Below are 21,289 nucleotides of genomic sequence, written 5' to 3' on the forward strand. Positions count from 1 at the left end.
ACCGGTTGTCAGCAGCCCAGCAATAAAGACAGGCTGGTAGAGACAGACTCAGGGCCGTGTGTGGCACAACTGCAGGTGCCCATCGAGGGAACTGCCAGGAAGATGACCAGGGATGCCAGGAGCACCTCCGAGCACCCCAACCCCAAGCCCACCTCCTCCGGATGACGGGCAGTTTCCAGGTGCAGGGGGACACAGCTGATGAAGGACCGCTCGGGACGCTTGGCTGTGAGACGCTAATTAAAACACAACAGCCAATATCAACCAAACCCTGCGGTGGGGGGTGGGCACGTGGGGCAGAGCTCAGTAAAGACCCTGAAGACTGAGAAACTGTCCAAAGATTTTCATGCCACTCCCTTCAGGTTCCCACAGGAAACTAACAGCCCAGGTGAGCAGCCACCAGCAAGGTCTCGGAACTTCTGAGCTGGGGGGGACCCGGAGCGCCCCACTTCTACGCTCCCTGGAGGCAGGCAATCTGGAGGGAAGAGCCGGGAAGGAGTCGTATACACGATGGTACCTGGAAAGATTTTACTGTAGGAGGTACAGGCACGGGGTCGCGGCCTTCACCCTGCTTACAGTGTGTGCCACGGAGAGAGAAGGAAGCTAAGCCCCAGGCCCCAACGACAACGGTCCCCACATCTGGGGATGGCAGACGGGAGAGAAAAGGGTTTGCCCAGCGTCTCCTGGGCCCAAATCCAGTGCTCTGCCCCCTGCCCAGGAGGAGGCTCAGCAGCCTGCACGGAGGTGGTGAGGTGGGGGGGGGGGGGGGGTGCAAGCCCACAGGGCAGCTGAGGAGCCACAGGACCCCGGAAGTGAAGGGGACAGACTGCAGGGAACGGAGACACCTTCCCGTCACACGATGAGTCAGAACACGTCCTATCCTCCACCGAGGGTGACCGACACACTCGGAAAGGGGCCATCATTTTTTGTGAATGCTTTTCACATACGCAGGCCGTGCCTCTCACCTCTCATCACCTCTCTGCCAGGTTAGGGCACCGTGAGCGCAGAACAGGTGTCACCCCCCAAGCCCCTCAAGAGGCTTCCCTGTGACCCCCGAGATGCAGCTCCCAATGACAGTCACAAAACTCCGAAAGGGGACTCACCAGACACTAGGAAAACTTTTTTCAATTAAAGACATACATTACTTTAACATGTAAATGAAAAAAGTTACCCCATGACAAAAATAAAAACGCTAATAAAGAATTTCATGAGGTGCTATTTCTAAGAACTCGTGTAACTTTCCTATTGAGAGACTCCCGGGGAAAAGTCCATTTTCCCCCTACTTCCTCCCTGGGAGATCTTGGCTTTTCCTAAAATTATAATTTTGAGATTAAAAAAATAAACCCATATGCCCCTTCTCAGTGAGTCCCTTCAGGATGTCACATACAGCCATCTGATTGTCAGAACATCCACAGGCCTCATCTCAGCTCTGAAACCCGAGCATGTGCCCGGCGGGAATCAAACCAGTGACCTCCAGGCGCAGGGGTCGACGCTCAACCACTGAGCCACACCAGCTGGGCAGGGAGTTCTCAGTTTATTAGTGTCTCAGGGATGGTGACCCGGCCCAACCAGCAGGTCCACGCGTCTGTGAGGAAGGGCGGCCTGGTCTCATGGAAGATGCTCTCACACGCTGCGAGGAAAGAAAGCCGGGCACCTGGGCCGGGCACTTGTCATCAGCTTTAATCCTTAAAGGAGCAAAGAACTCAGATGACTGTGACCCAGGGCTGCCGCGAGGCGTCTGAGAGGCGGATTTATGTGCATTTATTTACAGCCCTTCATTCATTGTTCTGTCACCTGTCGTTGAGAAGCAATCAAAATAAATAAAAATTTCATTTAAAAACAGTCCCCCGCAGTGTTGTTGGCTCAAGATTCTGAGATAGGCAGAATTTTTAATAATGAATCACGGAGAACCCCCGGCTGCCACGCCAGCTTGCTGCCACCCACGGCTGCCCTCTGTCCCCAGGGCGCCTCTGGCTGCAGGAGGAAAGCGGGGAGAGCCAGTGCCTGACGCTCACACGCTCAGACGCGCCCCAAGGGAACATTTCAGTAAGGGAATCGGACGACCTGCAGCTACGCCCACGTTCTGCTGAACCAGCCGTTTAGCCTCACAGCCACTCTAGTGACCAGGGAAAACCACGGCAGCAGGAGGGAGAAGGGCCAGCTGGTCACGCACGTGACCCGCAAGGGACTGCCGGGGTCATGGGTGCACAGAGCCCCCTCTGAGGGAGGCATGGGTGGGGGGCACCCGCGGGCTCAGGACCTACCCGGGAACTATCACAAAGCGACGGGCCTGGCAAATGGCGGCAAGAACAGCACTTTCCCATCTTACTAGAAAAATGAATCATTTCAAAGAAAAACTGAAAGAGTTGGCGGTCCCCCAATCTCTCCGACGCCAGCGCCTTTGCGTTTAATCTCAAATGGCACCCCCGTTCGAAACGTGTGATGTCACAAGCTGACTTTCTCGGGACCCTATGCAAGTATCATTTTCAGAAATTACTTACTTTTCAGTTATGTTTTACCAAACCAGACGATGAGGACAGTTTTTGCAATTTAACTATTAAGCTGGGGAGAACATAACTTAAGCTAAAAAAAAAAAAAAGCCAAAAAAAACCCACACACAGTGTCTGGGGTGAAGACTCAGTCCCTGTGTCTAAAGGTTACACAGGCAGGGATGGAGCCTGCTGTGTTTTAATGAGATGTGCCTTTTATGGTCTTTTCCTCTGCCCTTTACTTTCCCCCTAAGTCAACCCGCCCTATCGGATGCATAGGATTTCCCAGGGGAAAAACAATTCTGCTTGAATTATGAGAGTGTCACGTACACCGTTCACGGGGACTGATGCCTCTCAGCTTCTCAGAGGGATTACACCGCCGGGAGCCACATTCTAAACAAACCGCATAACGTGAAACAGCGTCTGAGCTGGGACGTCGCGGGAACAGCCGTGGGTGGGAACTGGGAGGCCGGGGGCGGAGCCGCCTTCACAAGACCACTTGGCTCCTAAGTTCCTGAAACCCTCCGGTGTGACATTCCCACTCCCCAGTTTCCTGACTCCCCAGCGTTAACTATTTCAGTGCTTTGGAACTTGGACGTGGCATAAAGTCCATGACTTCATCAACAGACACAAAAATAATTTATTCCACCACAAAGGGTCTACAGGACCGTTGTAGTGGGATTTTGTAATTACTCAGCCTAACAGCGCCGGTGCTTTGTGAGGCTCGCTCGTGAAACATGCCTCTTTCTCTCTTCCTCGCTAATGCTGCGGCGCCAGCCCACAAAACGTTTCTCAGTAAAATTCTCCCCAGGCTTATTTCGGGTCTGCGTCCCTCGGCCTCGGCGCGGGCTGCCTGGCATGCCGGCGGGAACACCGACCCTAAGTGAAGGCTTCAACGACTCTCTCCATCATCAGCCGGGCAGACAGGGCCGGGAACAGATGAGGCTCCGGCTGCACAAAGCCACAGGCTGGCAGCGGCCTCCGCCCTGTGAATGCATCGCGCCAGCCCTCCTGCCAGCCCCTCGCCACGGCCCTGTGCTCCTCTCCCTAACGTGAGTCTTCTCCTTGGAGGGACGGCGCCTCCTTCACCTAAGAAGGCCAATGTGGGCACTTTCTGAGGCTTGTTTATAATCCTTCTTCTTTCAGGATTATAAACAGTAAGAAAACCGCAAGCCTCTGACCCCGGGTGGCCGCCTTGCCCTCAACAGAGAGAAGAAACTAAGCCAAGCGCGAGGATGTGCTTTAAGCCCTGGACACAGTGAAGCCGTCTAATGCCCCGGTCTCCCCGCCGACATGAACCCATGATCCCCCTTCTTTCTGGAGCTCACGTGAGCTGGGTTGAGACAATTAGATGACTGTAGCTTTACAGTCAGACCTGAGGTCAGGCAGTGTCGGTCCCGGGCTTTGATCTCCTTCAATACTGTGCTGAGTCCTCCAGGTCTCCTGCCTCAGAGTCAACATGTCAACAGCCCCCAGGTGACTTGCTGGGATTTTCATTTAGATGGCACTGAATGTACAGATTGAGTTGGAAAGAGCTGACGTCTTAACAATACTGCGTCTCCTTATGCATAAAATGGAGTATCTTTCCATTTATTTAGATGTTATTAGAGGCTTATGCAATTCACAATCAAGGGGCCTCAAACCGCCTCAAACTCAAAATATGCAAAGAATCTACCTCAAGTGGATGTATAAATATCATTCCCCGAGGGAGGTGCACACAGCCCTGCAGACCCCGCACCCGGGTCACCTGGGAAGACCCTGTTTAGACGGGTCAGGTGTCTGAGACGCTTTGAGAGCCCCTCACCTTTCCTGGGAAGGACGCTCTCAGAGGGGCTCCTGGGGCAGCTGCAGTTTGCAAATCGGAGAGAAACACCAGGGGCCGTGGGCGCACGTGTTACCATCAACGACTCGGCTACTAAAAGGCGCAGGCCTTGCGTGATTATGTTCTCTGCCCATCCCTCTAGAAACTGTCTCCATTATTACTTCTGACAGACGCCACAGGAGCCCTGGGAGGATCACAGAGATGACAGCATCCAGGGGCTTTGCGGGGGAGCGTGCGGCACAGATACAGGGATTAGGATTATTTCAGGCCCCACTGTCCATCTGGAAGCCGCAGACGAGCTCTCTCCAAACCACACAGGCGTCTGGGTCTGGTGTTCTGCTCTCTGCATTTCGTGACCAAGCGTCCCACAGGGCAACACCTGCCGGGCACCACCGGCCGCCTGCCAGCAGCAGTGGCTGAGCAGACATCGGACGAGGGGCGGAAACTGGGCACTGTCGGAAGATGATAAGGAAAGGAGGACCTGGACCCAGAGACGGTCCTGTGTTAGAAACGGCAGGTGGAGACACGTGGAGAGATGTCCGCAGTGTGAGGCTCTATGGGGGTACCAGCACCCTCAGCTGCACAGGGACAGGCTCCCCGGGGTGGAGTGGGGTGGAGGTCCTAACAGCAGTTCCCAGGAAGAGAGAGCTTTTGTTTGAGCAGGGTCTCGGGGTGGCCCACCCTCAGCGCCTACACACTCTATCATCTCTGCCCGTGTCTTAAGGAGTCTCCATCACGCAGTTGCTTAAGCCAAAGGTGGGGAGGCGATCGTGCCACCTTCCTTCCTCTCCCTCACCTCCCACACCAGACCCACCACCACAGCCTGTAAATTACAGGAGGGGCAGAGGCCAGGGATGCAGCTAAACACTGTAGAGTGCAGAAGACGGCCCCACAACCAAGAATCCTCGTGCCGAGGGGGAGAACCCTGCTCCAGCCCCACCCCATGGTCTCTCACCTGGATTCCACGACCGCCTTTCACCCCACTGCTTCCTCTCTCAACCTCCCTCATCCATCCTGCAGACAGCAGCCGAGACGACCCCTGGCAGAGCCACCTCTGCTCTGACCCACCTCTCTCCAGTGGCTTCCACAACCTTGAGCTGGCCCCCAGGGCTCTGCCCAATACGCCCACACCTGCCTCTCAGTTCTCTCCCCAGTCCCAGCTTGCTCACTGCCCACTGTCCAGCCACAACCACTGATCCTGTAATTCCTGAACTCAACACACGGCCTCCTGCCTCTACCTGGAATTCCCCCGCCTCATGCTTTCTTTACCTGACTCCTCCTGGGTACCTCCTTTGAACCCCAAACTATGCCCAATCTCCGACGCCTCTTGTGCATACAATGGGGGGGCGAGAGTGCAGGTCCGCGGCTCCTCGTGGGCCCAGCTCACCTGGGGCTACCTGGCCAGGGCTTATTTTTCTTAAGATTTGGGTATTTTCACTTCTCTGACAAGACCTCACATTACATTTAAAACTGAGGGCGGGCACACAAAAAACGCCCGCTTTGCTGAAGGGCACTGATGAGACTTCAGACCCGTGGGAATCCTGAACCGCAGCATGGGAGATGGAAACACGGGGCCCAGGAGGCAGGTGCCGAGCTGGAGCCGCCGCTGCTGCGAGCGAGGCCCCTTGTTAGGTCAAAGTTACCTGCACAAACCGATTCCCTCACCTGCAAGGAGGTCATTGTGTTATTTCTGATTATCCCTAATACACTCGGACAGTTTTTCCTGCGGACAAAAAAAAATTCTGTGTTCAAATTTGTGAGAGGCCGTGTCCCAGACGACAGCTTAGAAGTCATTGAAAAGCAAGGAAAACTGTTAAGGAAGAATTCTGGATAAGACACAAACAAATAGGGATAAATGCGTATAATTCATTTCAAGTCGGGATACCGTTTCCAAGGAAATGAAAGCCGTGCTTCCTGGTGGGCAAACTCGCTTCCGACGCAGCTCCTCCCAGGAAGGACCAGGTGGAGCTGGCACACGAGGTGGTCAGGACGGGACCCCAGGGACCGGCCCGGAAGGAAGCCAAACCCTCGCCATCTGCGTGCCAACCGGCCCCTGGGGGGCCTCAAATTCAATTAATCTTCACCCCAGTCCCATCCGCATGCCTGCGGGAAACGTCGCCGAGTGCCACAGGCAACACAGAAGACTAACAATATTATCACAGTGAACAGCAGAAACAGCTGAAGGAATCTAAAGAATGGTAAAGAACAGCATTTTTTTCTTTTTAAACATGTCTTTATTGATTTCAGAGAGAGGAAGGGAGAGGGAGAGAGAGAGAGAAACATCAGTGATGAGAGTCATGGATCGGCCGCCTCCTGCACGCCCCCGGCTGGGGATCGAGCCCGCAGCCCGGGCATGTGCCCTGACCTGGAATCGAACCCCGATCTCCTGGATTCTAGGTTGACGCTCAACCACTGAGCCTCGCTGGCTGGGCAAGAACAGTATTTTTCAAACATGAATTGAGAAGCATGAGCCATTCAGGAAATGAACTTAGTGCCTGTCAACCAGCATTTTTTTTTAGTGAAATACATTCGTTCAGATTAGACCGTAGGATGCTTAGGATAGGATGAGAAATGCCCAGTGCATCACATGGGACAGAGGTAAAAACATACACGCAAGACGCACACACACACACGCAACACACATACGTACACAAATACACCCCCCCAATAAAGCCAAGGAGGCAGGGAGCACGCTGACCTCCAAGCCTCAAATGAGGGCACACAGGCCACCTCAAAAATCAAAATGACCAACAAGGGCCAGCCTCTGGGAAGCCACCCTCAACCCCTAAGCAATGTCAGTCTTTCATTTTTCTCTCTAAGTTAGATGACTCACAACAGTATTTCCATTTCAACAGAGCAAAACTTAAAGTTAAAACAACACAGAAACCCAGGGACCCGTGATGGGAACCCGTCATCTCAGATGTTGAGAGAACTCAGACCGTGAAAGAAGAAAATCAGAATGAGCGGCAAAGAGGCGACATTTTAGGTAAAACTCGGTCACCTGCGCTGTAGACAGAAGGCTCCAGCGTGGCATCGACGCCACGGAAGCCACTCGCGTGAACCACCCAGGAGGGGGTCTGACGTGAGGGGATGGACGTGGGCAGACACAAGCCACGCCTCACCATATTTAACAACATGAGAATATATTTAGAAATCCAAAATTACTTCTGGGCTAAAAACTTCCCCGTAATTTCTGTCTATTCTTACACCTCCCACGTCGTTTCTTAAAATGCCATGGGATTTGGTAGTGAAGGTACTGAGCATACATTGCTAATTTTAACCTTGGAACAAACAATAAGGTGGCTTTGGGCAATAAACAGCACGTTGCCAAACGAGCTAACCTAAAATTTTCATATGCTCTGGACCACAGGGCTTTGTCCATAGATCCCCAGTTTGTACAACAAACCCACATAAAGATCAGGAAATTACACTGAAGTATAAAACAGCTCTGCGCCACCTCAGAGATGAAAGGGACGTCGGGACTTTATTCATGTTTAGTGACACTGGCTCCCCGGGCACAGCCACCGTGAGACACATCTGAGCATCTCAGTTCCAGATGAAATGGTGAGCTGGGAAATCACTTTCCCTAGACATTTGAAAGACACACGCCACAGAGATGTTTTCTGAAACTGCACATTAACAGAACATTAAAAAGAGGGGGGTGAGAACAGAGGCGGCGACCGTGTGCAGGTGAGTGGACGCTTCGAGGTAATCACCTGGAAGCTTCCTCCCCTTTGAAGGAATCCACAAGGGCAGCAAACCACTAATGCACAGCTCCCTCCGCAATGAGGCAGCCCCACAGAAATCCCCAGAGAGCGTGCGGGGCCTGGGGCTGCCCCATGGGCCTCCCGGCCCCTCCACACCAGAAGGGTCCCGAAGAACACTCAGACCCCAGGGGAGGTGAAGGCATCTTTCTTCCCAAGGCGAGAACAGGTAACCCCAGGTGGCGAGGACAGTAGGAACGTGGGAACTCAGGATCCCTCGCTCTCCTGCGCAGACGTAAGGTGCACTCAGAGATGAAAACAGGACGCCACTGGCTGGGTGTAGCTGAGGTCTGACGGATGCTGGCGCACCAACAAGCCCTGCCTCCCACATCTGCTCAGACACCGAGATACCCGACCCCATTACACTCATCAGCTTCCCCGTATTTACATAACGTGAATTCAGAAGCTCTCCTTGCCTAGGAGCACAGGCCCAGCAACATCAGGACTTGAGTCCTGCAGAGCAAGGAAAGGGCCACCCCCTCACACAGGGAGCATGGGCATGTGCACCATAAAAGCCCGCCCCGGCCTTCCGCCCACACTCGGGCATCTCAGGACGTGCAGCCCCGCTTCTCCCAGCCGCAGGGGAGCCCTGCAGCTGACATGTAGCCATGGCGTGAATGAGGGCCTACCTTCACCCGGACGGTCTGGTCGGACGCGCTGCTCATCATGACGCTGATGGACCGGAACAGCTGCAGCAGGGACTCCACGAAGTCGGCCTCGCCCTTGTTCTCATAGAGTCTGCAAAGAAAACAAACTCCGTGGGGCCGCAGCACCTCGCACTGCGCTCCCGCGCCTCCCGCCACTAAAGGCGCTGCTTGGGTGACACGTTAGAATGTGAGCGATGCTCTCAAGATCCCTGAACCACAGGGGGCGGCTTGGAAATCAGATTTCTCTGGACCACCCGGCTACAGAGATGCCTTCACCTCAAAGGAGCTGGATTTTAATCACACTAGGTATTGTTTTTCTCATTGTAACATAGCACAGTTTACAAATCTGAAAAACACATAAACATCTGGAAGGGGAGGAAAGGAGGTAAAGAGAGAGGAAGGGCGAGAGGGAGGATGGATGGAGAAACCCAGCTTTAATTCTACCCCACAGAAGTTACATCTCTAATATTTTGGTGTATTTTCTGCCAGGTTTGTAAACCTGTAATATCACATAAGTGAGTCACAAAGACACTTAGTTGCCTAAATTTAACATAACCTTATAACCACTTGAAAATGATATCATAATCGTAAACTCGAAATTATCTGAGAAGCGACACTAAACAAATTCATTCATCATAGAATTGGTGCTAACGGGAAAACTTTCAAGAGGTAGAGCAGATTCAATAAACAGATGAGAGAGTTGTCCATGGGCTACATGTATGCAAACATATATTGCTAACTGTATATAAGTTTCACCTACAAATTATTAGCGGTTACTTCAAGTTGCTATGTTGCTAAGAAGCAACGCACTTGCATTTTAAAATGTTGCAACTCAGACTCTTCATTAACAAAGACTAGTTTTCTGCCTAATTAAAAATGTACCACACCCGAAAACTTGCGTACGAAGGAAAATTGTATAAACTAAACGATAATTAATTACCCTAGAGGTATTTATCTTATTTTTAAATGAGCTCCACTGTAAAGGAACTGTCTAAAGTAGGAAACTGCTACCTAGTGCACCTGCTCTGTGAAGGGTTTTCGAATAGGTGCTGGTTTCAATGGCGCACCACACAATTAATCAAAATCACGGAGTCGTGAGCCTCCGCTGGCAGGTGACCGGGGCAGTGCTTGGCGGGCTGAGGCAAAAGCTTTTGAGGCTTCAAGCAAGCAGGCAGTCTGCCCCTCAGGATATTTGCTAATTCCTACAACCATACGGCATAGGAGACTAAAACCGAAATGAAAACCTCTGTAAATCAGAGTGGAGTTTTTATCAGTCTCCAGGGATAATGAATAGAGTCTGGAAAATGCCAGTGCGAGGGGCCCCAGATGACAGAGCTGACTCTATGTGGCCAACCCCGGAGGACCAGGGGCAAACCACTGCGGACAGGGGCTGAGCAAGGCCACCGCAGCCGTGACCCAGCACAGCCTCTGTGGAGCGAGGGCTCAGCCCCATGTTCTCTGCGCAGAAGGGGAAGGAGAATTCATCTCTGAAAGGAGGTCACATCGCCTGGAGCTTTTACGCTTTTACATACACACGGCCCTGCATTCAAACAAAAATGACTAAGGCACAGCAAGAGACTAGATCGATGGCTAATCAAAGAAGAAAAAAAACCGAGAGAGACATCCACAGATGATCACGATATTGCAGTTAGCTAACAAGAGTGTCAAATAAATATAATTAGTATATTTTAAAATAAAGAGAAAAAGGAGTAAGCATAGAAAGATGGAAATTTGGAAAGTAGATGGAGAGGAGAGGTTAGATGGAAAATTTTAGTAGAGGAAAAAAATCAAATGAAAATTTTAAAACTAAAAAATATAATATATAAAAGACTTCTGTATATAGGTTACACTTAGACTAGACAGAGCAAAAGGCGGAATTACTGAAATGGAGACAGTCAACAGGAAAATAAACAAGCACAGAATGGAAAATGCGGAGTGTTGGAGATACGTAGGGTGCAGGGAAGAGATGAAACATACAAGTAATTAGAGTTTAAGAAGAAAGTGAGAGAGGCCGTGGAGCACAGGCAGTGTGGGAGTGGAGAATGGGCTGAGGAGACTGAGGCGAATGGCTGAACCAATGGCGGGAATGGCTGAGTAACGAGCAGCCAGCTCACCCTCCCTAACCAGACACCGAAGGGCACGTGGTGTAAATCACCTCAGGCAGGGAGACAGATGACAAACCACCACCAACAAAACAAAAAATTTTAGAGCCAGGCTAAACCAAGATGGAGGTGAACCTAGCCAGAGCAAGACCCAAAATGAGCTCATTAAACCATTGTTATAATGAAATTTGACACCTAAAGTAGAAGGGGGTGCGGAGGGGGAGGAAGGCCATGACGCATCCACGGACCCTATTAGGAACAGGAACCCTCCAAGCCAGAAGGCAGAGTCAGAATTTGGTGCCACAAAGCTTGGGGACAATACCTCCCCACCCCCCTTGGAAACACGTAAATCCCAGAACTGACTGGCAGTGCCCACGCACTCAGGGGTGGACTTCTCGCTTCTTCCACGGTGAAGCCCGTGCACCAGCCGGAGTAAAACGAGCTTTATGCTCTCACTCTGATCCATCCCTGAAGTCTTTCCTGGGCCAATCAGGAACCTGGAGGTGGCCTGATAGGAGGAGGTCTCAGATCGTACCTGGGCAGGGCCAGGCCCCGCATGGAAGGAGTCTGGTGACAGCAGGGTAAGTAAAAAGCAAAGTATTCATGTGCAAGCCATAGTTAAACTGCCAGTAACCACAGAGGAGAAAAACTCGAACAGCCGCCGAGAGAAAGGAAGATGCCACTCCCTTCAGAGACGCAACAGTGCGCCTGAGGGCTGACTTAACCGACTCGCAGCATCTTTCTCTAACGAAAGGGGGGTTGTCCTCTTGGTTTATCAGATGAAGCAAAGAGTCACCTGTCTGGCCCACCTAGAGGCAGGAGGAGGCCAGGGGATGTAAGTGCACAAAATTGACAGATAAAACCCAGTCACCATTCCCGGCTCTACTTAAGGTTGTAAGAATTCATTAAAAGAGGAATGACAAGATCTCTGTCTACAGCCCACATCTAACTTCCGTTCCCCAGGAAATGATGGCAAAATGACAGATCGGCGACAACTTGCTCCTGATCAATAACCAGTTATGCACGAAGCTAAGAGCGGGCAACAGGCCAACGCTTCACAGGCAGGGCGGGGGGGGGGGGGGGGGCGCAGTGATGACCGGCTTTAGCAAGCTGGCTCAGAAGGTCTGATGGGAGGTGTCTGTTTTCGGCTTTCTGGTTAATGGGATCAGCCCACACAGAGGACACAGGCAAACAGAAACCCCGGAGGGGCCCCTGGCTGTCAGGCGTCTTTGCCTGGGCTCCCCGGGGAACCGAGCGTCTTTGGGCCCGAGTTTTAGAACTGCTGTTCTCATTTCAAAACAAGATGAGCTTCCTGAACAAAACAGCAAGGGCGGGTGTGCATCGCGAGGAAGGTGGCAGGATGACAGCGAGAAGCTCCAGGATCGTCATCTCCACGGTGTCACCTCTTTGTTCTGTGGAACAAGAAGGGCTGTCAGCTTCCCGGGAATTTTACGAAGCGCCTGCCTTATGCGAAGGCACAGCGGACCGTTTTGAAAGAAGAAGGGGAAAAAAGCCTCCGAAGTCAATTGCAGCTGCAAAAAGAAACACGCTCTTGCCAACTCCAGCTGCGAGCAGGGCTGTTCTCCTCCCAAGGTAATGAATGTGCTGCAGCCAAGAAAACGAGGACCCGGGCTCCTTCTCTCCGCCACCCTGAGGACACAACACCAGGACCAAGGGACGCGTAGGGCACGGGACTGCTTCTCCTTTAAGCAGCCTCTACAAAGTAGGGGTCTCGATCACCTGAAACGGAACCTCTGACATCCCAGACGAAGAGCCGACGAATGGGTGGGGAAATGGGGAGCAAGGAAATGGGGAGCGGGGAAATGGGGAGCGGGGCGCAGGGCTGAGGAGGATCACGGGGCATTGCTCCTGTCCATGATTTAAGGCCATGATTTTCTCCTACCGCAGACTCTCTAAGCTACTAAAACATCCTCGCAGCAGATTCAGGCTAGAGATTTAAATTTAAAAGTGTTACCATCTGTACACAGTGTGGCTACAACCGTGCTCTAAGTTTCAAAAGGAACGTGTGTCCTTCCCCGCACTCAAGAACATCGAAGGCGGTCAAGACACCCATTTAGGAAGCATTTTAGAGGGAAAAAAGGTCAACAAATGACTAAAGTCTGGGATAGAGTCAGGGCTCCAAAGTTCATTAAGGATTCAGGGAGGGAGGGGGGAGGCGAGCCTCGTCGGATAAGGGCTGTAGGCTTTTCTGTGACAGACGGCCAGTCACATTCCTGATCACTATACAATCAAACTCAGTAACTGTTACGGACCATAACTCTAAGAGCTCATGCCATTTGTATTTTGAGACTGAAAGAGGTTAAGGAGACAGAAATACTTTTGTTACTGGCCCACGTGGGTGACCCCAATCTTATCTAAGCAGCGTTATTTTGTGACAAGAGTGGAACACACCAGTTCCCAGTTCGCACTCCTGCTTCCTAATCTCTGCGTGAGAAGGAAAGTTAGCGGTATGTTTAGAGAGGAGGCGAGCCCCAGCCAACCCCTGAAACAATGTCACATGGATCACAAATTGTCCAAGATCAAAATCTGTTCAAATAAAGCAACACCAAGTGGGTCCTGGGTCACCTACCGGCTCCAGCCTTTCAGTGGAGCTCTTGGTTCAGAGCAATTACGGAGTTAAAACCAGTAGGGAAAGGTATACAAGCAAGATCAAGTTCAAAAACAACGTACAAATTCATTCAGCCAGCATGTAAAACGTCACTGAGCTAAAGCAACTGAGTGTCCACACGACGTAGCAACTTCCTGCGTGGGAATCTCTCTCTGGGAGTAAAATACTCAGGAGTTAAAAGGAAAGACAGGGTAGAAGCCCACCGGCTTCCCAAGTGGGGCCATTTAACTCAGTTTGGCTTTCCCTTGTTGTTGCTTGTTTGTTTAATTTTGTTTGTTCTTTGGAGCTATTTGCTATCTAAAGATACACTGAAGGGGAATTCAGAGCCCTTGGTACACATCCTGCACTGCGTGTGAAACATTGTCAATACTTCCAGTGGACAGTGTTTCACTCCCCAGTGGACAGTGTTTCACTCCCCAGTGGACAGTGTTTCACTCCCCAGTAGACAGTGTTTCACTCCCCAGTGGACAGTGTTTCACTCCCCAGTAGACAGTGTTTCACTCCCCAGTGGACAGTGTTTCACTCCCCAGTAGACAGTGTTTCACTCCCCAGTGGACAGTGTTTCACTCCCCAGTAGACAGTGTTTCACTCCCCAGTAGACAATGTTTCACTCCCACGTACACATTTCTGACGGGAGCAGGGCTGCCTTCTCTGTTTGCATCTCACTGCACGTTACGGTAAAAGTGGGCCACCCCAGCCCAGTACAATATCTGTCACTGCTCTGTCATCCTAGACACCAAGGAAAGGAAGGAAAAGAGGAGAGGAAGGGACAGGAAAAGGGAAAGAGGAGGGAGAGGAGAAGGAGAGAATGACAGTCCTGAGGAGGGCCAGCCGGACACCCACTGGTTGAACAGGACCCGCGAGCGCACGATGAACTTGAAGATGTACTCCAGGCCTTTCATGGCTTTATACAGCTGCTCGTTGATGCCCGGCTTCTCGGCGTTGTCCACGTAGTTCCGCAACACTTTTGTCAGCTTCCTATTCACAATGGAAACACGAATTAATAAGCTCTGAAAATAACAACACCTCAGTTCTTAACTGGGACAGAAATACGCAGGTGGGTTATTTTTATTTTGGTTCACACCTATCACTATATGCGCATTTGTAAAATTCATTCTAAACAGATGAAAAGGGACCCACAAGACGACTCTCAGAAGAGAGACCTGAGCATTTTCTAAATGTTAGATGTTTTTCTAAGCATTTAAATGTATTATGTGATTTAATCCTTACAACAACACTATAAGGCAAGTCAGTGGGTAATACCGCTAATCTACAAATGAAGACGCCCAGGTTAGGGTGGGTAAACTAGCTTCCCCGATGTTAAATAAAAAGATCAAAGGTTTTTCTTTATAGCCCAAGAGAAGCACAGAGAAAATCTTTGCAAAATAACATTACACTGAAAATGGTTTGGACCTGGGTAATTTCAAACAACACAGTCTACTAAGTGCTGAAGGTGTGCACGGAACTGTACACTTGAAACAGTTAAAATGTTACATTTTATGTAAAATGTGGATTTTACCAAAATTTTTAAAAAGCATCCCATGAAATAGTATTTGTTACTGGGAACAATAATAAAAACTATCCCAGCAAATTCAGACTTTTGAGGAGGGAAAGGTACAATCACAGACAGAAGTATATGAAAAAGACTCTTAATAACAGACATAAAAAACAAACAAAGGTTTTGGCTTTAAAACAACCAAGAGCACTTACGTGTAGGCTAATGTGGCGCTAAAGTGTTTCTTAATGTAAGTCTCCAGGACAGGATTGAAATGCTGAAATTTCCTGTCAGCGATGAGCCCGATGATAAACACCTGTGACATTCATCAATAGTTCCATTAGTAAGTAACGCAAACCCTTCTGGAATCTTCCTCTGAATCATCTGCACCGTGGAACTCAATGAACTGTAAGATTTTCAGATGGAAGCCGGTCAGCCGGCTCACCTCCTTACTCTAGGAACTGCATTTGCCCAACTAGAGTGCTACTGAAAGAGACTTTCTAGCTCTCCATTGATCTGGTTTGACTAGATGTACACGGAAACACTTTCAAGGTCACCATGCTGGGTCCCCTGGCCCTGGCTTCAAAGGCTGCGGCACGGAAGTGTGTCTCAGTATCTGAGCAAAGGAAAAGTGGGGGCCTCTTACCAGGGCATCGAACACGAGTGTGTCGAAGGTCTCGCTCTCCGAGTTCTCCATCATGATGTTGAACAGGGCATCCAGGGTGTCCTGCAGGAACTGCGGAGACAAGGGCCAATGCAGGTGAGCTCCGCCAGCTCGCCCAGCCGGGACAGCTAGGGGCTCAGCCGGCTCGCCCAGCCGGGACAGCTAGGGGCTCAGCCGGCTCGCCCAGCCGGGACAGCTAGGGGCTCAGCCGGCTCGCCCAGCCTGGACAGCTAGGGGCTCAGCCGGCTCGCCCAGCCTGGACAGCTAGGGGCTCAGCCGGCTCGCCCAGCCTGGACAGCTAGGGGCTCAGCCGGCTCGCCCAGCCTGGACAGCTAGGGGCTCAGCCGGCTCGCCCAGCCTGGACAGCTAGGGGCTCTGGCACTGCCCTCAAACCCACCACTGCCCAACGTTACCCATGACATTATTAACGTTAGGGATTTTCCAGTCATTGGATACACAAGACAAAAATCGGAGACAAGTGACTTCAGAACAAAGACATGGGTATCCTGAGTCCAGTGGTGGGACCGGCAGTAGGGGGAGGCCCCACAGTCCCCTCCACAGGACTGTCCAATCCTTCCCTGTTTTCATCCGTCCGGTGACAGAGAGCTCAACAGCAATTACTTTTGTATCATTTCCCACCCATTTTAGATTGTACGATCTTTGCAAAGGTCCAAACTCTGCCATCTGCAAACAGCCCAAAGTCACTGCCAACAGACTCTCTGGCTGCTGAGCCCTGGCTCCTCACGGCTCACCCAGGTCCACCCAGACAGGTGACACAATCACAGCACAGAGCGAGACAGCGGTGAGCTGGAGCCTGTTCATCTGTGTGGCCACGGGGCTGCAGGGATGCAAGGTCCACGAGGGACGTCCCGCACACGGGGCCACAGGAGACCTTCCATGGACAGCCCTCTCTCTGAGACTACCCACTGGGGACCCAAAACCATCACTTTCTTTTTCCACCAGAATGGGAGATGGTGTCATTTGCTACATAAGCACTTTCTCAATCTATCGAGCAATGTCATCTCTCCACTGCTAGTTATAAACAGACAGAAGGCAGGCCTCAAATAAATGGAAACAACCCGCAGTCTGTCACGTCCTTACATAGAGTCAAAGGAACCCCCAAGCAAGTGGGGACCCCTCCAGTCCTGGCTCCCAGTGACAGCCGTGTGGCCTTAGACAAGTTGAGTCACCTCTCCAGGTCTACAGGGCACATGGGACATGCTGGCCAAGGGAAGGTCAGACAAGCGAGGTGGGGGGTGGACAGGTCACCCGGCCTGAGGGGTCCCGGTGTACACAGGGAGCAGAGGGAGAGACGTGGAAACCGTTTCCAGGGATGAGCAATCGGATTTGAAAGTGGATTTGATCAAGGGAACAGAGAACAAGCTAGGACGGCTCTTGATTTCCCCTGGTAAGTGTGACAATAGGTCAACGGAAATACCACTAATTCCTGAGGTGACACGGGCACTTAAAAATGACAAGGGACAAAATTTGATTAACTGCGCGGCTCCTAAAGTTATGTTAACTTATTCACCCAGCTTCCCTCTGAATCAGGGAACTCACGGGACCTGGGAACGTTAAAATGCAATGAACAGGGTCCGGTGGGAGGCCACGAGGGCCTGGAAAGAGGGTGCCCGCTGGCAGGTGCGCGAGGACGGTCTCGATGGCTGGACAGGGAAGTTAGGAGAGTGGCGCAACCAAGTTAATTTACACTGACGGTGGCCATACTGCCATTTAATTAAGGCCACTTTATGTAATTGATTTTTACAGAGATAAGAGTCTCCTTCTGCAATCACGGGTCAGGGAAGGGGGAGAGCTGGGCAGCGATGGGCCGCAGAGACCTCGCTCAGGAAACACCCCAAGTCAGGGAGGGAACATACTGAAAAAAGGTGCGTTTCATTGTGTGCAAGTCGTCTAGGCAAACAAGAGACAGAAAGATCCTAATAGAGAAGAAAATTTCGGAACCACTGGCAATCACCCGATAAAGAATCGGATCACCTTCGTCGGACCATCGGGCTGACACCGATCTGCAAGGACGCCCTACATGTCTCCAGAGCCTGCATTGAGCGAGGCCAAGAAACAAGTCCAAGGTCCCAGGGGAAGCAAGTGGCCAGAACGGGACCCCAGCTCTGATCCGTCCGACACACCGCGCTCCTCTGGGGGTCAACCATGGGAGCTCTGGGGAGTCTGAGCCGGGACAGTAACGGTGGTCAGGGAATGGCAGTGGGCGCTTCCCGGGGGACTGGCGCAGGCGGCCCTGGCCCACTGACCTCCACAGGACCCTCTGAGGAAGCGCTATTGTTACCCATTTTACAGCAGGGAAGGCGAGCTGAGTGAGATGATGTAACTCACGCTGGTCCCGCAGCGAGGACCCGTGGGAAGAGGAACCGCAACCCAAGACGGGCTGGAAGCCAAATCCCACCGCCTCCGCCGTGAAGCAGACCAGCCCCCAGACCAGAGGCAGGAAGGATTCTGTCCACCTGGGGGTGCCCGTCAGTCCCAAAGAAACCCTTGGTTAAGGGCTTATGCCAGAATCACCTGCCACCCCGGGAGGCAGCAGCTACGTGGATCTGACGACACATGGAGGGACCCTCCCCAGCGCCCCGCCCTGGCCCCGGCCCCGCCCGCCTCACCTTGACCACCTCGCCGCCATCCACCTTCATGAGCTGCCTCAGGTTCTGCTGCAGCAGGTTGGTGTTGGATCGCCATTTCAGGAGCCCCAGCAGGTCCACTGAAACAGAAGGCCAGTCAGTTCCGAGGCAGGGCTGCCGCCTCTGTGCTCGCCTCCTGCGGGTCCCCTTCACGCTTTCAAACAGGAAAATCAACCTGTGTTTTCAGTGGATAGTTAATAGTGCGGATCCCATACCTACAACATCAGCAGGACTGTGGATAAGGAGGGGGGCTGAGGTCACCTCTGCCCTGGACACTTGGGAAAAGGTACAACTGGATAAATTACAGTGGAAGAACATGTCTGAGGGGGTGGGAGGGGGTGTTTGCAGAAAAGGGAGCTTGCCCCGCCACCCCCCCCAGGTCAGACCTGGCTCCCCTGTCCAGGCCTCATTCCCTGGGAGCCACTGCAGCCAGGCCCTTAACAGTTCTCTGTTTCCCGACTTCTCCAACTACACAAGGAGCTAACTGAGGAGTGGAGCCTCATCCTACACTTCTCTTTATATCCCCCGCAGCACCCAGCACACTTCTGAGAACAGCAAAGTGCAACACAAACCTCGATGAACAATTCAGCCACGGCTTCTCCCTAAGAAATGGAACTTCCCAGGAAACATCAGAAAAATGACTCTCAAATGAGGACCTGGGCGTCCACGGTCGATGCTGGGGCAACCCTGTCTTGTACCCACCTGACATACCACCATCCCCAAAGGAGGAATTGCTGGCTGGGGTTAAATAAAAGCCAAAAGGTGCCCCCCTGCCTCTCAGTGAGCGGCATCACGTTGGAATTTCCTTGTTGCCCGGCAACAGCTACTGGGAGACTAGGGTGCCTCCCTTCCCCAGGTCCAGGGAGGGAATGACCACGGGGGCCGGGCCGGTGAGATTCAAGAAGCTCAGAGGTGAGGGAAATGTGCCTCTGGGAGGTTTCTATGACTGTAGTACCTGGGGGATTTCCTAGCTCACAGCATTCTCCTCTGGGAACATGTGGGTTAAGAAGGATTCCGTGGGTGGGTCTCACAATCTCACTGCTATTCAGAACACTGTTTGGTGGGGAAAATATATTCAAGATCCAAATATGCTTTCAGAATATGACCCACATATGAAACGGTGGTTTCCTACACAGTGAAAATGGAAACACACAGAGGCTCAACGGTCAGCTCCTACTGAGGAGCTACAGGGCCACAGGGATGGGGGTGACTCACCGGACAGGCTGCAATTGCCTTGAGTTAGGTGAGACCCTGGGTGCAGCCGTCAGGCTAGGGGACTATCTGGGCCACATCCAGAGAGTGACATTTGATCTACGGGGCATCCTTTCTGGAACCTCGTCCCAAACCAGCCCCAACCTCACTGGCCGCATGCTTTGTGGGCACTGACCCTGCAGCTCCCTGTGTATTCCCTCCCCTCCCTGTGCTTGAACAGAACCCAGTGCCCCGGGAAAGGGTTTTCACTGTCTTACAGAGATTACCGCATGGCCACAAGCCAGGGTAACTCATAATGTTTCAGGTGAACTAATGTTTCTAGAGCAACATTAGAGATATGTATCCAAGTGACCACCGTGCCTTTGAGTGACATCCCCCCTCCCGCTCACAGTTCACTCGTGAGATGAGGGGTGAGAAAGCAGGGCTCGGAGAGCCCAGCCCCGCACAGCAGGGAGAGAGAGGGACATGTGGAAAGGGCGTGCACACCCCACACCCAGTGTGCCTTCCACCACTCGCAGTGGCTTTCCGATGAGGGCGTCACTCTTGCCCTGTGTTTATCCTGTTAAAGTGCAAACAATGACTGTCCCTCGGGCAAATCGGAGGCTACTGCTAGGATTTATGGACGACCCCCAGGGACATAATTCATGACAGCAACAGACATTAATAATCAAAGTCCCGCCCGGCCGGGCGTGGCTCAGCGGTTGAGCGTCAACCTAGGATCCAGGCGATCAGGGTTCGATTCCCAGTCAGGGCACATGCCCAGGTTGTGGGCTCGATCAATGACTCTCTCATCATTGATGTTTCTAACTCTCTCTCCCCACTCCTTTCCTCTGTCTGAAATCAATAAAGATATATTTAAAAATAATAATAATAAATAATCAAAGTCCCTATCAGGAGGCTAAGAGGGAAAATGCAACCGAAAGCATGAAAAGGGTCAGGCAGAGGGAGAAAATCTCCTGGGGTGAAAACAGATCTGCCCCGAACTCACCGTTCTGGGTGAGTTTCGTGGAGCAGACGAGGGTGGAGATCTGGAAGGAGTCTTTGCTGATGGTGCAGCTCCCCAGGCTCTGCATGCTCTTGCCCGTGGCCGAGTGGCCCTTCTCCTCCAGCTCGGCTTTCGTGGACGGCAGGCTCAGGTACGTGGCCGCGTCTTCCAGCTTCTTTGCTTCGGCCTGTGGGTTGAATGACACTGCAGTCAGCAGCCCAAGATATTTCTTTTCTATCCCTCATTACCCCCAATCCTTTTAACCACCCTGATATTTACTCTTTAGCATCTGCTAAACTGTTTATTCTGATGATTTCTCTCATTCCTGCAGATTAACTCATGTTAACGGAGCATTTCTTTGCACAGCACCTAACGGGCTACTGTATACCGTCTTCTCTTTTTCGGAGCAGCGAGAAGGCTGGTCACTGGACGTATGCATTTGCGTAATTCAATGTTCCCGTGGAGCAGCTTTCTCCCCAAGGTGAGGCCGTCGGCTCAGGCCAGGTGGCCCAGAGAGGAGGGAAACGGAGCCTCAACCATCCTGCCCCCGTCGCAAGATCTACCTTATAGACAATGAGGTCGTGCTCCCCGTCCCTCAGCGTGGTCCCGTCGTATCTCATCAGCTTCACAAACGCCAGTGCGAATATTTTCTCCGACTTATCCTTAGCTGCAAAGAAATCAATAACCATCTTCAACTGCTGGCATGGCAACGCAACATCAGGAGATGCTACGAGGGCCACCTTTATGAAGAAAACAACAAAACTGCACTGACAGGTTGAAAGGAAACATGAGTAAGTGGAGAGATCGACAAGGTGCACTGGTGGGAAGACTCATC

The 21,289-nt window shown here is 51.9% G+C and overlaps 1 protein-coding gene across 4 annotated transcripts in view; it reads right to left on the reverse strand.

Annotated features, from left to right (window-relative positions):
* Positions 1 to 21,289, reverse strand: part of DOCK1 (dedicator of cytokinesis 1) — a 288,043-nt gene that overhangs the window by 195,862 nt on the left and 70,892 nt on the right. For all 4 annotated transcript variants that reach the window (XM_081157827.1, XM_081157826.1, XM_081157829.1 and 1 more), the window contains exons 17-23: positions 21,018 to 21,121; positions 20,458 to 20,641; positions 18,240 to 18,337; positions 15,592 to 15,681; positions 15,161 to 15,261; positions 14,294 to 14,428; positions 8,702 to 8,810 (exon numbers count right to left, since the gene is read on the reverse strand). In XM_081157827.1, coding sequence (XP_081013953.1) covers positions 8,702 to 8,810; positions 14,294 to 14,428; positions 15,161 to 15,261; positions 15,592 to 15,681; positions 18,240 to 18,337; positions 20,458 to 20,641; positions 21,018 to 21,121 — 821 coding nt within the window. The remainder of the gene's footprint in view (positions 1 to 8,701; positions 8,811 to 14,293; positions 14,429 to 15,160; positions 15,262 to 15,591; positions 15,682 to 18,239; positions 18,338 to 20,457; positions 20,642 to 21,017; positions 21,122 to 21,289) is intronic.

Source organism: Miniopterus schreibersii (genome assembly GCF_964146895.1).
Source record: "Miniopterus schreibersii genome assembly, chromosome: 14".
In the NCBI taxonomy this organism is placed as follows: Eukaryota; Metazoa; Chordata; class Mammalia; order Chiroptera; family Miniopteridae; genus Miniopterus; species Miniopterus schreibersii.